At 59.7% G+C, this 20,538-nt stretch overlaps 1 protein-coding gene across 2 annotated transcripts in view; it reads left to right on the top strand.

The window, feature by feature from the left end:
* Positions 1-20,538, top strand: part of SCUBE1 (signal peptide, CUB domain and EGF like domain containing 1) — a 135,080-nt gene that overhangs the window by 84,389 nt on the left and 30,153 nt on the right. Inside the window, exons 7-8 of one of the 2 annotated variants that reach the window (XM_032261391.1) lie at positions 451-540; positions 15,985-16,101. In XM_032261391.1, coding sequence (XP_032117282.1) covers positions 451-540; positions 15,985-16,101 — 207 coding nt within the window. The remainder of the gene's footprint in view (positions 1-450; positions 541-15,984; positions 16,102-20,538) is intronic. The other variant, XM_032261392.1, reaches the window with a different exon arrangement.

Below are 20,538 nucleotides of genomic sequence, written 5' to 3'. Positions count from 1 at the left end.
TGTGGCCCTGTCCCCTTGTCCTGTGCCTTGTCCTATGCCTGCTTCTCCAGCCTGAGCCACGGGGGTCCGTAATCTGCTTGTGTCTCCATGAAGCACCACGGTGTGCTTTCTGCTTCTGTGGCTCTCTGCAGACAATTCCTGTCTGCCCTAACCTCAGCTTCCTCCTCTGTTTGCTTACCTGTGGGCCCTGAGTCCCCTCTATGTCCTAGGTCACTTTGTGATCATTCCTCCTTTCCTGCACGTCCCCCCACCCCCACCGCCTCTCTGCTTTGCCCTGAACACCCCCACCTTGGAGGTTCCTGGGATTAGCCCCTTGGCGAGGATGCCGAGCTGGCCGGCGTGCTGTGTTGGCTTTGCGTGCACCACGCCGAGAGGCTGACTGTCTTGGGCCGCGGGAAGTGGGCTGTCATTAACCACTGGCTCCGTGTTTGTCCCTTACTTGTGTTTTAGAGAAGGATGAGGCTGCAATTGAGCGCTCTCAGTTCAATGCCACGTCAGTAGCTGATGTGGACAAGCGGGTGAAACGGCGGCTACTCATGGGTAACACTTTTCTTCCACTTCCTTTGTCGTACTTGCACTTGTGTGTGCGTGCGTGCACGTGTGTGTCTCGGGTGTGCACTGGCATGTGGATACGAGAGTGTGTGTGCTGTGTGTGGGTGTGGCTAGTGCGTGTGGGGGCATATGTCTGTTGTGGGGTGTGCCCACGTGTGTGCGGTCCTTCGTGCTGTGTGAGTGTGGGGGGCTCCACTCCAGATGTGAACTCGCTTTTTCCTTTTTAAAGTTTTTCCCTCCATCAAACACGTTTGTTCTGTTTATGTGTTTGTAGCAAAGAACCCAGGGCTGTTATCCTCTGGCCTGTGCATGTAAGGAGACGAGTGTCACACTGAAAAGGTCTTTTCACATTGAAAAGCTCCCCCACTTGCCGTAAACACCCACGTTCGCAGTTAGGATCCCCAGGATCAGCAAAGCAGCAGGATCAGACTCAGCGGCAAAAGAGGGCATTTGAGTAGACAGGGGTCTGGGCAGTAGAGTCATCATGCATCTCCTCTCCTGGGAGGGAAGCTACCAGCCAGAACCTCTAGGACCTCTCACAGAAAAAGCCACCTGCTTCTCAGTTGCTGCTCAGGGAGGGTGTCTTGGGAGACCTGCTGGCAGGGCTGATCAGGGACCCGTGTGAGGAGAAAAAGAGGAAAAATCACTGCTTTTCGACAGAGCTCAGTGTGCACAGTGGAAAGCAGACTTCCTCATTCATTCATTCTTCTCTCTCCATCAGTCAGTTCACTGCTCTGCTGGCCTCTAGGTTGTACCAGCCGCCCAGGACCTCCTGAGCATAGCTGTGGTCACCTGGGGTTCTCACGACCTTCTTTATGGCTCTCTGCTCACACCAGCTTTTGCAGCTATGGGGTCAGGTGGTGCGGTCTCCATTTCTCTGAGGGAGAGACTGAGGCTCACTGGAGTGCCCTGGCTTGCCCAAGGTCACACATCACCCTGCAGAGCTGAGCTCTACCCAGAGGTCCTGACCATGTGAGCTGTTTCAAGCATCAAGGCTGCAGGGCCAAGTGGAGGGCAGAGCCTGAAGGTCCTAGAGAGGGAGCTTTGTTTCCTGGCCCTCATGTGGACCTCAGGGGGACCAAGCATCTAGAGAGGAAGCAAGAGGGGGTCCGGGGGCCACGGGGGATATGGTCTTGTGTGCTACTGTGAAGGCGTCAAGCCCATGCACTTGTTAGGGGCTTTGAGGAGCTTGTGGGTCTGGCTGACGGTGCTCTGTGAGCCCTAAGTCCATGCTAGATAGGACAGCAGCGGCCCTCTTTTCAGATGCGAAGAGTAAGGGCCAGAGAGGTCAGAGCTTTCACCTCTGGTCACACAGGCAGACAGGGAAAGCTCAGGCTGGAAGCTAGTTCTGCAAATTCTCTGGGCAGGTCTGTTTTGTTGACTTGGGAAGAGCTGGCGATGGCAGGTTGGGTTGCCGTTGAGCCTCCAGCCTCACCCCTAGCCAGCAAGTATGACCCCTGCCCTCCAGGCAGGCATGAGTCAGTGCTATGGACCTTCTGGAAAGGTGGCTGGAAGCAGCTGGAGGGAGCCCCAGAGCTGTCAGTGTTCTGAGGTCACTCTCAGGTCTCAGGGGGCCCAGGGCCCTCGGCCTCACTTACTAGGAGAAGTGGGCACTATCATCTGAGGCCAGAGCTCCAAAAGCAGGCAGGACCAGGAGCTTTGTGGTCCCTCAGGCACCCTGTGACCTTCCCAGGAAGAGGATGGGTGGGGGAAGAGGGCCACGCTGAGTCGGCATCACATAAATGGGTGGCGCAGGGGTGGGGAGAAGGGCCTCTGTGCTTGCATTCAGTAATGAGAGTCAATGGATAAAGGCTCAGATCTGGTACCTGGTACAGGGGGAGGTGAGGGGGGCCCTGAGGATGCAGGAAGCCCCAGCCTGGGTTTGGGGCAGCCTGAAGGGACAGGTCAGGGTGGGGACCCTCCCCTGCACCCCCACCTCTGTGATTATCACAGTCCCCCCATACCACCCCTTAGAGCTTGTCCTGCCCCAGACAGAAGAGCCTTCTCTTCCAGTCTCCCTCCAACATTAACCAAAGGGAGAGCAAATAGCCAAGGCCTCACACCTGAACGAGGAACCAGACTCAGGCTTCCGAGAAGGGTCAGTCCAGGGGCCTCGAGTCTAGAGCACAGGTGAGGCTCTCTCTCACAGCTCATCATTCTTAGCACTGTCTCCTCTAAGAACAGCCTGTGGGGTGAAGATACAGAATCCTTCTGGACTTCAGGGCCTAACTGGTAGCGCCCGACAAGGTGTGGCTGCTCCCATGCTGTATTAACAGAGGCAAGGTACGGAGAGTAAGGGAGGTGACCATTCCCCTCCTGCCCCATGCTGGTCAGGTGCACCAGGGCATCACACTCAGAGCCAGGCCCTAGGTAGGGAGAGCAACCTAGCTGGTGAGGGCTCAGACCTGAGTCATCCTCATCTGTTCATGTTGCAGGATTCTTGGGCTGTGGCAGAGAGTACATCCCAGTAGATCCTGGGCCTATGGGCAGCCTGAGCCCCATTTAGGGTTCTGGGAGGGGAGAATGGAAGGGCAGGCACAGGCAGGAGCCAGTAGCAGATGAGAAAAGTGAGACCCCGAGGAGTTTCACATCAAGGTTAGACCCTGGCCCACCTGGCTCCAGAGTCCGTGCCCTTGACCGCGGCACTGGCCAGCTCCCCACGAGGTCGGCTCGGATGCTCAGACCCCCAATCCCTGGCAGCACCGGCAAGCCAACGCGGCCATCTCTTAGAAACCACGGAGGGGCGGATGCTGTGGCTCAGAGGGGCTAAGGGCTCCAGCCGTGCAGCTGGGCCGGACAGAGCTGGGATTCTGGCTCCGGTGAGGGAGTGGGGTGCTCCCAGCAGAAGTCACAGTTGTGTCTAGAGTGTGGCCGGAGAGAGAGAAGCCCTCCAGCACAGCGGCCTGGGCCAGCCCTGCCCCACCCTTGGGTTCTCACCTTTTGTAATAATCACCCCAGTCCCTGAGCACAGGTGAAGAACAGAGTAAGTTATGTTTACTCTAAAGAAGCCCCAAAACGTATAACCATTGTAGACTCCCTTTATAGTCAGTTAAAATGGCTGGATCTGCAGGTTAAAGTGATACCTTCAATTATCTGGCAGACTTACGTGAAACAGCTGAGTGCCCAGCGAAGGGTGCAGCACGGGCGCTTGTCTCAGGCCCCCGGGACCCTGCTTGGCGCAAGGTTGATAGGATGCAGGGCGCCACTCGGGTCGGCTCCAGGTCTTCCATCAAGCCCCTCACCCCGGAGCATGCTTAGGCTAGGTGGAGCCTTCCGCTCCTCTTGCTGCTGCTAACAGACCCCAGCAATCCCCCTCACTTAAGACAACAGGCTTATTATCTTCTGTAGGTCAGAAATTTGACCTGGGGCTCACTGGGCTAAATTCAAGATGTGGGCAGGGCTGTTCCTTTCTGAGGGCCCCAGGGGCCGATCCCCTTCACCTTTCCAGTTTCTAGCGCTGCCCATGTTCCTTGCCCCTCGGCCCCTCCTCCACCTTCAGAGCCAGCAGCCTGCTGTCCCCGACCCACCCCAGTTCTCACAACTCTGTTTCTGACCACCCCCCTCAGTTATTCTAAAGGACCCCTGTGATCACACTGGGCCCCTCCAGATAATCCAGGCTAATTTCCAGTCTCATGTTCCTTCATTGCATGTGCAGGGTCCCTTCTGCCAGGCAGAGTCATGGTTTCTGGGGATTAGGAGGTGGGCATTTTAATGGGTCATTCTGCTAAGACAGATGGTTACACTTGGGCTGAAGGGACCCTCTGTTAGGGCAGAGCCCACACATGCTGTCTTCACTGGCTGAGCCCCAGGACCATGAGCCTCCTCTGAAACTAGTCCTGGGGGTGTGGGATGCACCCCACCCCCTTCCTGAAGGCTCCACTGGCTGCCCCAGCTGTGGGCACTCACCCTTCGGCAGACAGCCTTGGTGGTGTGTCTTTAGCCCATTCCCTCTGCCCTGGCTCTTCCACCTCACCAGTACTGTTCAGTCTGCCACAGTTGGCAAAGGACTTTCCAGGCAGCTCTCCAGGGAGTGTTCCCACTGCACAGAGGAAGACCCTGAGCCCCTGAGAAGGGAGGCCACATGGCCAGTGAGCAAAGCCTGGGCCAAGGTCCCAGCCCTGTGGACTCCCAAGTCCAGGGCCCCAAGTTAGGAGCAGAACCTGCCTGAGGAACGTGACTGTGCAGGCCCAGCAGCCATTCCAGCTGTGATCTTCCTCCTGTGGGCACTGAATCAGCAGAATGCACAGCTGGCCCATTCCAGGCGTCCCACCACGCCCAGGGCTGCAGCGGGGCCTGAGCTGCAGGCCAGGGACCCCAATCTGAGTTGACCCTCAGCCCGAGCTATCTCTGGGCCTTGCACTCTGCACCCTGTTGACTTCAACCTTACAGCCACCCTGAGAGCAGTGCAAGTGCTTTAGAGAAGAGGAATTGGGGGAAAGAAAGGCAGCTGGGAACGCCTCCCCCTGCATGCCTGCGGCTGCTCCTGCCAGCTCCCCGAGCCGCTCCACCTTGTCCAGCGTAGGCCCAACCTTCTCTGCCTCCTCCCCGGATCTGGCTGGGAGCAGGTGCTTGACGATGCTTATGGAGGTTGGAGCAAAGAGGAGCAGTGCCTGGCCCGAGAGGACCTTGGGTTCCAGCAGGGACAGGCCCCCGAGCCTTCCCTGTCCCCCCATACCGTAAGAGCCATCTTCATAAGTGTTCCCCAGGCGGGTGCCAGATGGAGGCCAGGACCAGCCCCAGCATCTGTGACTCCCTTGATCAGCAGACACTGCCTGGGCATCTCCGGGGAGACAGGGCCCAGACCTGCAGGAGCCTGGAGGAGAGGGAATAGCTTTGGCCTTGGAGCCGTGCAGCCTGGGTGCCTGTTCCGGCCACTTCGTGGAAGCTAGGCTTGCTCAGGCGAGTTTTTAGCGTCCCTCAAAACTTTTAGAGTGGCACCAGGCACGTAGGAAGCACTAGCTATGTGTCAGCTGTGTGACGTAGTTGGGGCACTGAGGTGCAAAGCACAGAAAGGGAAGCCACCAGGGACCGATTTGCAGGCGAGCAGTGGGCCGGGTGGAGTCTCAGGCCTCCCCTGGCTTTTCCCTGCCGGTCTTCCCCTAGACCTATGTCCCCAGCCATCCCAGCATCTCTGTCCTGCCCACCCCACCAGGCTCTCTGGGCCACATGGCTGCACTCAGAGCCACTATCCTGCTGGCAGGGGGAAAAGGGAGGAGCTTTCCCACTGCAGCTCACGGGGCTGCAGCCTGGTCCCTCTGAGCCCCGGGTTTCCCATCTACCAAATGACCACGACGTGCTTCACCCTGCCCAGCTCGCAGGAGCTGGAAGTGAGAGAGAGGATGGAAGGGCCCAGCACACAGGTCAGAGCTTGGTCAAGAGGCTGCTCATCCTGAGGAAAGCAGGCAGAGAGGCTGGAGAAGTGGGGGCCATGGTGGAAATGGCGGCTGACACTCAGGGGCACACACTGTTCCACACTGTCCCCAGCCTCATTTAACTACATAGCTGCCCTAAGTGGCCTGGCCAGTGTCACTTCTCATCTGGACATATGCACTCCTGCTTCTCCCCCAGCTCCCCTCCACCCCGTCTACACTTCCTCTTCTGCAGCTGCCATCTCCGGGGCCCTGGGTGTCCCTGATTTCACTGCTCTGTGTCCCAACCTGCACCCCACACATTCACCCACTCCTGGAAGCCACCATCTGTCTGTTCCTCTGGCCTGGCATGCTCATCCTGTCCTGGGTTCACTGCCTCCATGGTCACACCCTCACCTCTCTACCCAGGTGCCATCTTGGGTGGTTCTACCTGGCAAAGGCTGCCTTGCTTGTCCAGACCTCACTGGACCTTCCTCCCCTCCCCTGTCCCTCCACTCACCCTTCTTCCACCAGCACCCCCTGACTGGGGGCAGAAGCTAGGTCTTTGCCAGCTTGGTGTCCCCTCAGGGCATAGCACAGGGCCTTGCCCAGAGCAGGACTGTGGGTGAGGCTAGTTGGCTCGGCACATGAAAGAAGGCTTCCTGGAGGAGGTGCTGGGGATGGATGGGGCCTCAGTGCCCAGGCAGGCAGGTATCTAGCTCAGAGAGAGGGTGGGCCCTGGAGGCTGAACCTGCTTGCAAGTGGGAAGAGGCTCTGGCAAGCAGGTCTGAGTGCTGGTGAGGGAGGTAACATGGCAGCTCCCCCGACCAGTGCTCAGCAGGTGGCCTGGCTGAAGGAAAGTGGGGACAATGCCCTCTCAAGCCGTGGCCCCCCTGCCCACTGAGCTCCAGGGCCTGAGCTCCTGTATGAGAAAGATCAGGTGGTCAGGCTGCACCTCAGTCACTGGACTGGCTCCCAGTGGGGCTGGTGTTTGGTCAGCTGGGCCCCCAGTCAGGCTGAGTCCCTCACTGTCTCGCGCACACAGCTGTGGCTGGTAGGAGGAGGTAGGTGATGGCGACTCAGCTGTTCCGAGGGCTGGAGTGTGGGTGGAGTCACAGTGCCAGGCAGGGCTCAGGGTATTGGCTGGCTGAGCCAGGCAGGCGGCTGAGGCTTAGAGCGGACGTGGCCCACCCAAGGCCACCTTGTGCGCTGGGCCCTGGCACTCGCCCCCGCCCCCCACCCAGCAGCCTTGCTCACACTGTACTCCATCCCAGTGGGGGCGGGCCCACGTGACCCCCGTAGCCTCCTTTTGGTCCTCAGTTCTCATCTCATGTTGAAATCCCCAAGACCGCATCTCACTGCCTGCCCTGCTTTCTCTCTCCTTGGCTCTGGCCCAGCCTCCCTGTCTCCCAGCCCCACTGGCAGTGAGGCCACGGCCAGAGCCCTCTTTCTTTGGCACAAATCTGAACGGGCTCCAGCCCTGCCTTAGGTTCCCTGGCCATTGGTCTAAGTGGGCCCCAAAGCCCTTCCAGATGCAACCTCAATGCCCTCTGTGATCTCCTGCTATTTTTGCGAATCCAGTCCTGGCCCCCTGGCCCTGCGTGCCCTGACATGGAATACCCATGTCCACTGGAGCTGCCAATGGAAGGCGCCCAAGAACAGGGCACCCTCTGCGCCTGCATTCTTAGGAGGAGTGCATGTGTAAAAACAGGCGCACCTGAACAGGCCCCTCTGCCACCCTGCCTGCTGGCTGTCTCTCACCCCACCTACCTGGGGGCGACAGCCTGCCCCTCCTTGTGACCCTCCCTGTCCAGGACACTTGCCTCTCTCTAGCTGGATCCGGCGAAGGACGGGCCAGGTGGTGGCTGCAGGCCAAGGTTAGCCCTGACTTGACTGAGGAGTACCAGGCAGCTCCAGGAGCCCCCAGCTTCCTGAAGCGAGATTCCTGGTCTAACCCCAGGAAGGTGGGTGCTCTCCGGTTGCTCATCCAGGCTGGGGCATTGCTTCAAGGACGGCACATTTGTTCTTAGAGCAGAGAAGTCCGTGGTTGGAGCTTCGCTCCAGTCAAGCACATGGTGACTCCTCTTTCTGGGTATCCCAAGCCAGATTCTAAAGTCAGACCCAGGTTTAGTCGTGGCTTCCCCAGCTAGTAGCTCCACCAGCACCCCAGGGCCAGCTCACATCTGAGCTTCAGTTTCTCATTTACGAAAACGGCTTCTAGTGTCTGGAGAAGTGTAGCTGAGGCACTAGACAGGCATGCTCAGTCACTTTCCATCCTTTCCTTCCTCGCCATTGCCGGCCATGAGCATCCCATTAGGGTACTCTCGAATGCCAGGGAGGAACAGAACCTTGATGGCAGGTCCCAGAAGTGAGGAGACAAGCCCGGACCCTGCCTGGCCTTGGTCAGGTCACGGCAGTGGGCGAGAGGGAGGGGGAGAGCGCACAGACACAGGCTCCAGGTGCCAGCTACTCCCTGCCCCACCCCCATCCCCACAAAGTCAAATGACGGGAGGGCAGAGGTGGGGAGCGCACTACGCGGGAGGCCCACCTGGCAACACAGGGCCTTGTGCTCAGACGCTGGGCCCTGCCTCCCTCTCCCCCAGGTGGTTATTGAATCTGTCCTTGGCTAGGTCTCCAGGGCAGCCAGCAGAAACCTGGAACAAGGCTTCCCTCTGTGGAGCGGCCTCTAGGCTGGGCTCTCTGTACACCCAGACATGTTCAATGTTCCCAGCAACCTGTAGGGTTTAGTGTTACAGATGAGGAAACCGAAGGTCGGAGAAGTGAAAGCAGCTTGTCAGTTCCCTCTACCCAACACCCCTCCCCCTCCAGGGCAGGCAGGTGACAGCTCTACCTCCCCATACTTCGCCCAGGGCCTGGCATGAGCATGTGCTCAATGAGCATGAGCTGCTGTTGCTCAGATCCCCAAGCCTCCCTGGGCACACCCAGCTGGAGGGGCCTCCCAGTGCCCAGGAAGAGCACCGGCCCACTGCTCCCCAGCAGCACGCCCTCACCTGCTCCTTCCCCTTGCCACACCTCAATGTCCCATGTCTCCGGGGGCACAGCTGTGATGCCTCCTGTGGGTGGGCCCCAGTGAGACGCTGCAGGGGAGACCCCTTGTCTGCCCTAAGCACCTTCCACTGAGGAACCAGGGTAGAGGCAGAAAGTGAAGGAGTCGGGCCAGGGAGACTGGCCACTGGAGGCCCTGCGGCCGTCCCCTGCTTTAATATGAAACCTCCCAGGCCTCCGAGGGCACTCGGGACCCCTCAAACCAAGTGAGGAGACCTCTCCTGAGGCCAGCTTGTCTTGCTCCTGGGTGGGCATCTTCTATGCCCCTGGTGCCACCACCCGTCAGCCTCCCTGCGGCCCCCTTGCTGCAGCCCTGCAGGGCGCTATTCCTCTGTCCCAGTGGCTGCTGTTTTCTGAGCAGGTGTAGGAACCCTCACCCACCAGTCACGGAAGAGGATGGCTTACCACACCCCTAGCACATCCTGGAATCGGCACCCTGCCTGCTGCCTTGGAAGCCAGTGCCACTGACAAAAATTTGCCTGGCACAAAATTTCCCGAGCAGCACAATGCCCAGGTAGACGGAGGCCCTGAGGATGACGCAGGCCTGTAGGCCTTTTATTTCGGCAGGGCTGGGCTAAGGTCAGCAGAGGGCCGAAATGGGCCTCGGAGTCATGGGCTGTGTGCTAAAAAGGCAGAGTCCGGGAGACTCTGGGCTGCCTCAGAGGCCCGGGTGGCCCCTTGGTGATCACAGGCATTGGGGCCCCGCAGCCTTAGATGTGAGCAGCGCTGGCTCTGGGGGAGCTGCTGGGGCCTCCTGCCCTTGTTCTCCTTGGGAGCCACTTCCTTGTCAGTATCCCTGCATCCAGCTGCACAGAGCCCCTCCCCACCCCTGCCACCACCTGCCTGTGCTGTCACCAGCGTGTCCCCGGGCAGCCCTGGAGCAGACCCAGCCGGCACTCCCTCAGCAGACAGCTCTCAGGATTGACCATTTGCCCAGTGGAGGTAGAGGCAGGCGGGGAGCTGTGGTCAGGACCAGGCATGGCCCTCTGCCGACAGGGTCAAGCCCCCTCCACCACCCCTTGCTGACTGTCGGAGGCACAGGAGGCCACGTTTGTGGTGCCCAGCACAGTGCTGGCCATAAGCCTGCTGCACAACACTAGTGATGGACCACAGGGCCTCCCTGGAGTTCAGAGGGCCCCTCAGGAGACAGGCCAGCCAGGGAGACCAGGGCCACTTCGTCAGGACCTTGCCAGGGGTGTGGCATGGCTTCTATCCCAAAGTGATGGGAGCCATGGAGGGCTCAACAGCCAGCTGGGTGAAGAGGGTCAGAGGTCAGAGGTCCCCAGGTCTGCCGGAAGGGTCAGCCAACCCCTCTTCACCGCAGCTTCAGTTGTTTCTAGAGACAGAAGGGCAGGTGGGCCAGCCCTGACTGAGGCCTCAGCAGGTTCTGGCCAGGACCCTGGGCTGTCCCTGCCATCAGGGTAGGCCACTGAGGGACAGGGAGGAAGAAGGGAAGGCAGGGGCTCTTTGGGACACTGGGCCCACACGCCAGCCCATCGGATCAGACTCTCTGCTCTGGTGAAAAGCTCCTCAGCCATGTTTAGGCCGAGCACAGGCGGGAAACCCAGGGCCTAGGGAGGGGAGAGTCCCTTTCGCACAGCCCCCCTTGTGCTGGCACTGAGTGTGACACCCACGCCCACCTCCCATTGTGCACCACAGAGCACCCTCGTGCCCTGCGCAGCATGGCACCTCACTGCCTCCTCCACCAGGGGCACATGAGCCCTCCTCTTCTTTCCACCTCACCTCCCAGCTCACTCTCCCTCCCAGGCCCAACGGAGGGCAGGGACCCGGTCCCCTGGCTTGGTTCTGTTCCTCACGGGGCCTCCAGAGTGTCTGCTCATTAGTTGTTGAGCACAACTCATCAGGCACCTCTGCCGTGCTGGCCACCTGGACTGCCCTACCTGGAGAGCGTGTGGTCTGTCGGAGAGGCCTGGCCACTCACAGACAGCGCCACCCTGTGGGCAGAATCCCAAGGCAAGGCTTGGGACAGCTTCAGGGAGGCAGGTGAGGCCTGCTGAGTCATGAGGAATTGGTTCCTCAAGGCCAACGGGAGTGCCCTGTAGAACCCTGAGGAGCTGTGCTTGGGTGTGGCGGGGCCTGGGCTGGGAGGTGGGCAGAGTGAGAGGCAGGCACAGACCCAGGAGAGAAAGGCGAGGTCTGGGCCTTATTTGCTGCCCCCTGCCGCCCCATAAGCTGTTGACTCCTGGGACATGTCACATTCATCTCTGTAGCTCCCCTCTCCCAGCCACCCAGCACCGTGAAATTGACCCACCCGTGAGACCAGGGGCTGTGTTCAAGGCACATCTGCGCAGCGCAGAGAAGTTCAGATACTAATCACCGAATGAATTAGCAACTGCCTGCAGGTGCTGAGCCTCCGTAGGCAGAGCTTCCAAGAATGGCACCGAAAGTGAGAGTGACCCAATCACAGAGCAGCTTACAGAGCACTGTCACACCCACTGTTCTGCCTGGGTCTTGCAAGAACTATGTCGTAAATACGGTTATCTCCATGTTACACATCTGGAAGCAAAGGGACTTGCCCAAGGTCACGCAGCCGGCCTGGGGAAACTTGTCGCTCTGACTCCACAGCACGTGTCTTTTCTGTCCACCACACGGTGACTCAGACTGTGCCCCAGACCTGGGACAGCACAAGCAGGCAGTGCCAACCCAAATGGCAGCAGCGGCTGCGGCTGCTCCTAGGCGTCCTTCTGTCCTGGGCCCCTGCTTCCCTCTGTTGGAGCGCTGACCAGGCTGCGTGGGGGCTCCAGTGGAGCATCTGGCCTCCCCTGCAGGGCCTGGCCCAAAGTAGGAGCTCCCCTGGGACAGACCAAAGGCGGGACCTTTTAACCTGTCTGAGGTTTCCCCACACTCTCCAGCCCCAGCCAGCCCTGCACCTGACCTTCCTCCTCCTTGGCTACCCCCGCCCTTCGGGGTGAGAGCAGTCCCCGCCAGCTGGAGGAAGCCAGGGCACCAGGGGGTGCAGGTCTCACCGCCAGGATCCCCTGCCAAAGCCCAGCTCTCTGGCCTTGTCCGGCTCACTAATCAGCCTGGGGCTCTGCAGCTCTGGGTTCAAATACGGGCTCCTCCCCATAGCTGTGTGACCCGAGCACGGCCAGCTTCTAGGGTGCGCAACATGTGTGCAGCCCAGGCCCCTACCCTTAGAAGGGCCCACCATGGGTTTCATGTTCCATCTCTGTCTTGAAATTCTCCAGAATTTTTGAACAAGAGCATTTCATTTTTATTTGGCACTGGGTTCCACAGATGATGTAGTGATTCCTACCTGGACAGGCAGTGTCACTTCTCCATGCCTCAGGGGCCTGTCTGCTTCTGCACTGGGGCGTGGGGCTGCTGCGAGGCCTGTCCACTACAAAGGGCTGCTTCATTCCATGATCTCTGCAGGTGGGGAGAGAAGGCCTTTGGAAAGAGCTCTATAGCTCTCACCTAGAGGCTAGGGACAGAGAGACGAGGGCTCCCAGGGTCCACAGGGAAATCCTGTCTTCAGGTCCCTGAACAGAGCTCTTGGAGGCTGCACTGCGCCCTCCTCCCCTTCCCAGTCCCAGGCACCTGTGTCGCCCTCCACGAGTATGTTTCTGGGTGGGAGAGATTCCTCATGGGGCCATAATGTCAGCCCCTGGGAAGGGGCAGAGGCCGGGGTGGGACCCAGAGAAGGCCCCTGGGTGAGGGGGAGGAAGATGCAGAGCCCACCCTAACCTCCCCACTGGGCAGAGCGGCCACTGCCACGGCCTCTGGGCCCTGTTTGCCACTTGTGTTTAGAGTGGTCACGCCGTGGGATGGCGGCCTGCTTCCTTACTGTCTCTGCGACAGCTGCGGCCTAGTACCAGGTCTGGGTGACCTCTGATCCTGGGGAACAGGAGAGGTGAAGCTGTTTTTTGATGCTCTCAGAGATGGGGGACTGGGGTGATGTCCAGGCTGGTTGCCACAGAAGCAGGGGCCTCCTCAGCAGCTGCACCGGAGCCTCTGCTTGGAAACCAGGGACGAGGTGCTCAGCCCCACCAGGCCCGCACGTCCTGTCACTGTAGACTTGGGTCCCAGCCTCCACTTCAGCCCAGAGCACATAGGTCAGCCTCATGGCTGCTTCCTGTACCCGGCTTGCATTTGTAGTGAACATCTCAAAACCTCACAACATGGCTGAGGTGGGCACCGCAGACGCGGCCGCCACCGTGTTGTAGAGGAGGGATGCCTGCCCCGGGCCCCACAGCAGGAAGAGCTGAGGGTGCGCCCAGGGCCAGACTGCTGCCTCCACTCCACTCCACCCTCCCTGCCTCCACCCTCCTCCCCTGGCAGAGAACATCCTGGGGACTGCCGGCTCCCAACTCTTACATGAGCCCGACGTGGGCACAGTTCTCTGGCTGCCCAGGGTAAGGCAGTGGTCTGGAGGAGGGACCGTGGGAGGCAGTGACAGTCACAGGAGGACAGCGGCAGCTTAGCCACAGTAAGAGCAGGGGCTGGAGTTGGGAAGTGCTGGGGAAGCAACAGGCCCAGGCCCTGGGTCCCAGGGGGAGGGGGCTCCTTGTCTTCAGCTTGGGGCAGATGGGGGTAGCATTCCTGCCCACAGAGAGCACTGGAGGAGGAGCTGCTAGGGGAGGATGATGAAGAGTCCAATGGCACGTGCTTGGTGTTGGGCCCTGAGCTGCCAGGTGGGTCCCTGCCCGCAAGGAGCCCAGGGGGTTAGACTCAGAAGAAGCAGGCCCCCTCCAGTTCCTGATGCTCCATACCGTGTCCTCTTCAGGAAAGTGGGGGGCACAGGAGCCGCAGTGGGGGCTGGGGGGAGCAGGAGAGGGAGGTGGAGCAGGGCCTGGCCCCTGGTGACCGTGTGGTCCATGCTGTGGAGCAGGATGATCAGCACCCAAGAATAGCCCCTAAGGGACCAAGAGACTGTGTTCAAAGCCTAATGTTTACGAGGCAGCCATGGACGGAGGCAGCTCGGGAAGACTCAAGCTGCCTGGTCCGGAGATCGGATAGCCTTTGAGGTGGAGCTTCCATGTCCCATTAGGGGCTTTAGGGAAGAGAAGGACCTCCGGGATTCTTGGAGTCTATTTGGCCGGATCTGTTTCTCAGAGTCACAGCCCCCAGTGCCTGCACCACACCTCACTCACCTCCACCTCCGCAGAGACCCAGTGCCCCAGCCCTAAGTTCAGCGCCTGTCCCCCCCGACCCTCTCACCCGCCATGTTCTCCCATCTCTCCAAGGCCTGAGCCTTAATTACCTCCACCTGGAAAACAGGCATGTTCTCTGCCCCTTTTCCAGAGAGGCTCTCCCACAGGAAAACTGAGAAGGCAGGAGGGGGAGCCCATTGGCTCCTTGATTCGGGGGTGGGAGGCAGGAGTTCCCTCTCTGGTTGTCAGCCCAGGGAGGAAACTAACATCTACTGGGCAAGTACTGTGTGCCAGGACCCAAGCCAGGCGCCTGTAAGCGGGTTGATTTGACCCTCACCTCTGCCTTGGAAGAGAAGGCTAGTCATTTCCAGGTGTGAGTGCTGAGGTGCAGCCCCAAGGGGTGGCTGCCTGGGTCACTCTGTGAGTGACAGAGCCAGGACTCATACACTGGCCTGCCACCTTCACTGCCTGTCTGGGGCTTCAGGGGGCTCCTTTGGAGGTGGGCTCCAAACCAGGCCTTGAAGGATGAACAGGAAGGAGTCACCCGAGCCCTGGAACAAGCACACTGCTGTAGCAGGAGGGAGGAGGGCAAAAGACTGGTTCATAAAAACTGCCCATGCCCAGCTGAGGTCCAGGATTTGAGGAGACACACAGAAGGAGCCAGGGTCAAGGCCCCCCACCTTCCACTGGGAGCATGAGTAGGACGCCCACCCCTGCAGCCCTGCAGAGTCTCAGATGCACGCTCGCTCACACGCGCACACACAGGGAACGTGAGCTTTCCTTCTCCCCCTGCACACCCCTGCAAGGTGAAGTTCAAAGGAAAGGCACCATGCATTTGATTTCATTAGCCACAGGGAGTCCTGACAGCTGAGGGTATATGTTCATTTATTCCCCCCAGCCTGCAGAAACGCAGATCCCACAGCACAGGAACAGAGGAAACCCGTTAGGGACACCCTTCAGGGTGAAGACACACCAGGGCCAGGAGTCCAGGTGACGCCGGCGAAGGCAGGCAGGGGAATCCAGGTTATGAGAGATGGGCGCCCACTGGTTCTCTACCTCCTAGCAGCAAAGCGGAGAGGGAAGCCCACACAGCCACAGTTTCCAGAAGTTAAAAGCCTGCCAGATGGTCGGGAAGAAACCCGGGTGGCAGAGATCAGAGGCCTAGACGCGCCCCCGGCACCCTGGTGCGCCAGCTCTGCCAGCCCCTTCCCCGGGCCTGGGGAGGATCACTCTCATAGCACGACGGCTTCAGTGACCTCCGTTATGCCCCAAGCCACTCTAGCCCCTTTGAATTTTGCAAAAAAAAAACACTAGGCAAGCTTCAAGTGGACAAAAACCAGATGCCTTTGTCATATTCACTGAGAACAGATGTTGGGCTGAAAGCTTCATCACATTGATGGACGGTGTGTGGGCCCTGAGAACCTCCACCTTGGCTCCCTGGCCCGGGCCACAAGCCACTCCGTACTGAGGTGCATTTGGGGGCCCCCGTTGCCTCCAAGCCTGGAGGCAACCTCTAGCCTGGACTTGGAGCCTGAGTCCAGGAAGGTCAAAGTTTTAGGAATCTGGCCTTGGGCAGTGAAATACAGCCAGACCAGTCTGGACCCAGATAGTAACCTTGACCCTGTTAGCAGCAGCCACATTAGCACAGCCTCTGCAGCTCACAGACAGTGTACTCGTCCTCATCACATGACCCACAGGAATGGTGTCATTCACCCATTCCACAGATGGGGAGCTTGAGGCTCAGAGAGGCCACGCAGCTTCCCTAGAGCCCCACAGCCAGAGGGTATATCAGAGCCAGAGCTGGAACCCAGGTCTCCTGTCTCATAGACGATCTCTCCCCGGACGGGGAAAGACAGTGGCTTCTGCCCAAGGAGACTGAGGTCTCTGTCTCTTTCCCTCCACAGAGACGTGTGCGGTCAATAACGGAGGCTGCGACCGGACTTGCAAGGACACGGCCACTGGCGTGCGATGTAGCTGCCCTGTTGGATTCACGCTGCAGCCAGACGGGAAGACATGCAAAGGTCAGCATGTGGAGCCGTGCGGGCGCCCCTGCCTGTACTGGCCTGGCCAAGGGCTTCCGTGTGCTTGCACAGCTGGGCGCAGGGCTGGGCTGGTTGGAGGCCGTGTGTGGCTGTGGGAAACGACATGCAGAATTCATTTGCATTGCTGTTGGAGAGGCCAGGAAGAGTGAGGGCCGGCCATCAGCGGGGCCCCCAGCAGGGTTCAAGAGAATAGGGTTCCCATGGCACATCTGCAGTTCCTGGGCCAAAAAGAATGTGGCTGCACACTGGGTTAAACAATTAAGCCAGCGTCTCTCCTGTGGGGCATCCTGGGCCCTCAGTGATAGTGTGGCTTCCCAAGGCGGGTGGAATGTGGCACGTTTCTGAACCCCTTGACCTTTGGTTGCAGTGGGTCTGGCAGAGTTGGTGGGGACGGTCTGGTGCAGGGCCATTTGGGACATGCAGGTCAGGCCAGGACAAATAAGGACACCGTGTGTCACTACTAGAGGAGCGAGGCTGGGGGGATCCCGTCTGAAAAAATAAGGACTCAGGCCTTCTGCTTGCCATTAGAAAACGAGTCGGGAGGATCCGGGAGTGATGTGGCTGAAGGAAGGAGGGACAGGGCTGGGCTGCCGGCAGCTGGCAGAGAGGGAGGGCAGCGGTGTATCCTTCCACTGGTCCTGACTCACCCCATAAAGGCTTCCTGAGTGCCTCCTGGGTTGAGGGGCCTCTCGGGAAACAGGAAAGCTGGGGAGCTGGGAGAGGAAAGCTGGCTGCGCCCTCGAGAGAGGCACTGGGGAAGGAAGGACTAGAGCAGCGCTGCAGCCCAGGAGGTCCAGCCACCCCAAAGGTCGGACGGAGCCTGAGAAGCCGTGGGACTGGGGCAGGGTGTCAGACTTCAGTGCCAGAGCCCCCTGTGCAGAAGGGTGAGCGGCAGCCACTCCGTGCTCCCGGCGTGGCTCCAGACCGCTCTCCAAATCCCCCCAGCTCTGGGCAGTCCCCCAACTCTTTGCCAGGAGGGGAGAGCCTAGAGAGCAGGGCGTGGAGGGGGAAGGAACTGGCACTTCCAAGGTCCAGTTGGGGAAAATGTTGAAAGTGGAGGTTAGGGTGACCTAAAACAGTCCCAGGCAGGCTTTTTTAAAGCCCGTAAAAATAAATGTATTTTTGTATAGCATATGACTTCTTCCTGCCAACTTGCTGGGAAGAACCCAGTGACTATTGACAGAAATAACAGTGCTTCCGCCTGTTTATTTGAAAATAAAACCCTCCCATGGCTGCCGCACGGCCTGTTAATAGCCTTGGTGTGTTCCTGGCAGGCAAGTGGGCAGGTGGGTGGCGTCTGGGTCCTTGCCACATGACTCAGTGCCAGGAGTGACTGGCCGGGGAAGCCCCAGGTCTGCGCAGACCTGGCCATCTTCACAGCCTGGCGGTGGCACAGCCTGCCAGCATTTGCCTTCAGAGGGCCAGAGGGCCAGGCAGAGCTTCATTCCTTGGGCAAGGCCAGGGCTGCTGGAATGGCGTCTGGAGGCCAGGAGCCACCCTGTCTGGGCCAGAGAGGGGCCTGGGCGGGCATGTGGCTCCAGTGGGAGCCACTGGCATGGGACTGCCACCGCTGCCCTGCCCATCCCTCGGTGGCCCAAGGTGCACTGTTTCCTCCCACTCTGATTGTGGCTCTGAGGTAGGGTGGTGCCAAGGAGTGCTGTCCACAGCCCCAAGGCCACCCCACCCCCACGACCTTTCCTTTGCTCTTGAAGCAGTCGGGGCCCTTTCACCAGGACTGCCCCACTTGACCCTTTGGCCAGACCCCCTCCATGGACGCCTAGCCCTGGGCCTGTGGCCGCACTCAGAGCCCTAAGGCCCTGGCTCCTGCTGGCTGAGGTCAGAGGTCATCTCACTTGCTCACGGGACAGGTGTGTTTTCTGGGCTCCTGCCGTACGCAGGTCCCAATGAGACCGGATGAATAAAGAAACGGCTCCTGCCTGTAGGGGTCCTCTACTGAGCGCAGAAGACAGGTTTTCATTTGTAACATCACTAAGATCATTGAGTATTACATATGGCTTGATGTGGGATAGAGTTCAGTGTGGCAGGAGGTGGGGGCATGGGGGCAGGGAGGGCTGAGGGGAAGGGGCGTTTATCAGGCGATGGTGGGAGCAGGGAAACATTTCCAGCACTGTGACTGTTGCCAGAGGCCCGTGGGTTCAAGGACCTCGGACTGGGAAGAACGCAAAGGAAGCGGGCCAGATGGTGCAAGGCCGGGGGCCACCCTACAAGCCTGGCCAGGTCCCAGTCAGCACCAGGCAGGGGAGGCTGGTGCTAGGTTTGCATTTTGAGCTGATCCCTGCTCACGGTGGGGTCATGGTTGAGTCCAGAAGAGCGGCCAGACACAGCTCCTGTCACTCAGGCTCAGGGTGGCAGTGCCAAGGCAGGACTGGCAGCAGACATGGAGAAGGCAGAGACTAGACATGTCCATAGATGCCCACATTTAAGCGCCCAGGGGCTGGCCCAGAACTGCCCCCAGGACCGCCTCAGGGAGCCTGAAAGTGCAGCTGGAGCCTGCGCTTCCCTCCGGGACACCAGCCCCTCTTCCCCACATCTTCCAGAACGTCTGGGAGAGCCCCCACCTACGCCTGTTTCCTGTCCCCCCTCAGCAGTGCCCTGGGCCAGGCAGGCCACAGCCAGGGCTTTTTTGCCCAACTGGTGCCCTCGAGTGCCTACCACCTGGCCAGCCCTGGCCAGCAGCTGGCCCTCCCTGCTGGGCACTCCAGGATAGTGCCACCCCATGACCTTGTGCCCTCCCTGCGCTTCTACCGCAGAGCTGTCCCCTACATAGCCCCCTATATGAGATGGGCAGGAGGAAGCCAGAACCAGGGTCCCACGCGTTCCTATAGCTCACCCCATCGCCCTGCCCCGTGCACACGCACTCGAGCTGAACCCAAATAGTCCCCCCTGATGGCCCAAGGCCCCTCCCCTCCCTCAGCCCTCAGACCCCTCCATTGTCTGGAGTCACCCTGACCCACTGATTCCTTCAGTGAGCGTTCCCGGACACTCACTCATGCTGGGCGCTGGGGCGACAAACAGGAGCGGAAACCCCAAGTCTGTGTCCCAAGGCCCTCTCATGTCCCCAAAGGCAGGTCCCATGAAGAGGGAGCTGCTGGCTCTGGAAAGAACACTGGGAAAGGCTTTCTGGAAAGGCCATTTTTCCCAGGACTGAGGTCAGCAGGTGAGAGGGGACTGCGGCTGTACTGTGTACGGTCACTGGAGTCCAGGCTGCCAGGGCAGGAGCCGAGCAGGCAGGAGAGAAGAAGCAAGGCAGCCTGGCTGTGCTGGAAGGGGCACGCTGGGAGCCTCTGCAGAGCCAGGGCCTGTATCCTGGCAGACCCAGGGGCCTCAGATGCTAGCCCGCAGGCAGGGACGCAGCCAGATGTGTGTATGGAAAGTGGTGCTGGCTGCCTGGTGGGGCAGTGGGGTGGGAACCCAGGCAGGAGTGGAAGGGGGGAGAGGCGGAGAAGCGGCACCCCAGGGGCTCATCAGAACGGAGGCCCAGGGGCCCCATGAGCCCAGCACCCCCTTCACTATATCCTGAGGTAGTGTGAGGAGGGGGCTTCCCTCCACCCTGACCCCCAGGCAGCCAGCCACACCAGCCTGGGCCTCAGGCAAACATGCCTCCCTCTGCCTGTCTGGTTGCTATGACAGCCCCTTAGCAGACAGACCCAGATGGGGCAGGGGATGGGGCTGGGGTTCTGGAAGGCCCGAAGCTCTACTGAGGAGGCAGGAGTGGTGAGAATGATCATGTGCTGTCCCTATCTGCTCAGCAGCCTTAGCTCACTTCAGCTCGCTAAGGATGCTGGGAGAGACAATGCTAGGAGAGGCACCATTTAGCAGCCTGGTTAGCAGATGGAACCCCGAGGCTCAGAGAAGTGCCTTTCCCTGCCTGACATCACACAGCCAACTGAGGCAGAGCCAAGGTGGGCCTCTGTTCTCCTACCTGAGGCTTCTAGCTAGCAGTTCCCCCACTGCCTGTAATCCCGGGGTTGGAGGGGAAGGGAATGAGAGAGGTGCCCAAGTGTCTGCCCCAGACCAGGCGCATCTGGGCTTAGTATCGCTTACCCTGGTGGCTGCAGAAGGCCTGTCTTTGGGTTCAGATGGTGCTGGCTGAGACCCAGCTCCTGCATGTGACCTCATCTGTCAAATGGGAGCCCTGCTCTCTGGGTTGTTTTGAAGGTCACATGATATGTTACCAGAAAGTGCCTGGCATGTCCCTCCCCAAGGCTCCGAGAGCCATGTGGGCCTCTCATCCCTACACCCATCTAATATCCTCGACCAGAGACTTGACCTCTGATGTCCTTGTGTTGTCATCGGTGGGGAACGTTCCCTGCGAACACTGCTTGAGGACTTTGGGCAGGTATTGAGTCCCTCCTGTTTGGATTGAGGGAAATAAAGTAGAGCGACACGGGCTGG

The sequence above is a fragment of the Sapajus apella genome, unplaced genomic scaffold (assembly GCF_009761245.1).
Source record: "Sapajus apella isolate SASKATOON/1434 unplaced genomic scaffold, GSC_monkey_1.0 scaffold123, whole genome shotgun sequence".
Classification (NCBI taxonomy): Eukaryota; Metazoa; Chordata; class Mammalia; order Primates; family Cebidae; genus Sapajus; species Sapajus apella.
Note: the sequence above shows the minus strand (reverse complement) of the source record. Positions and strands in the feature narration are given on the sequence as shown.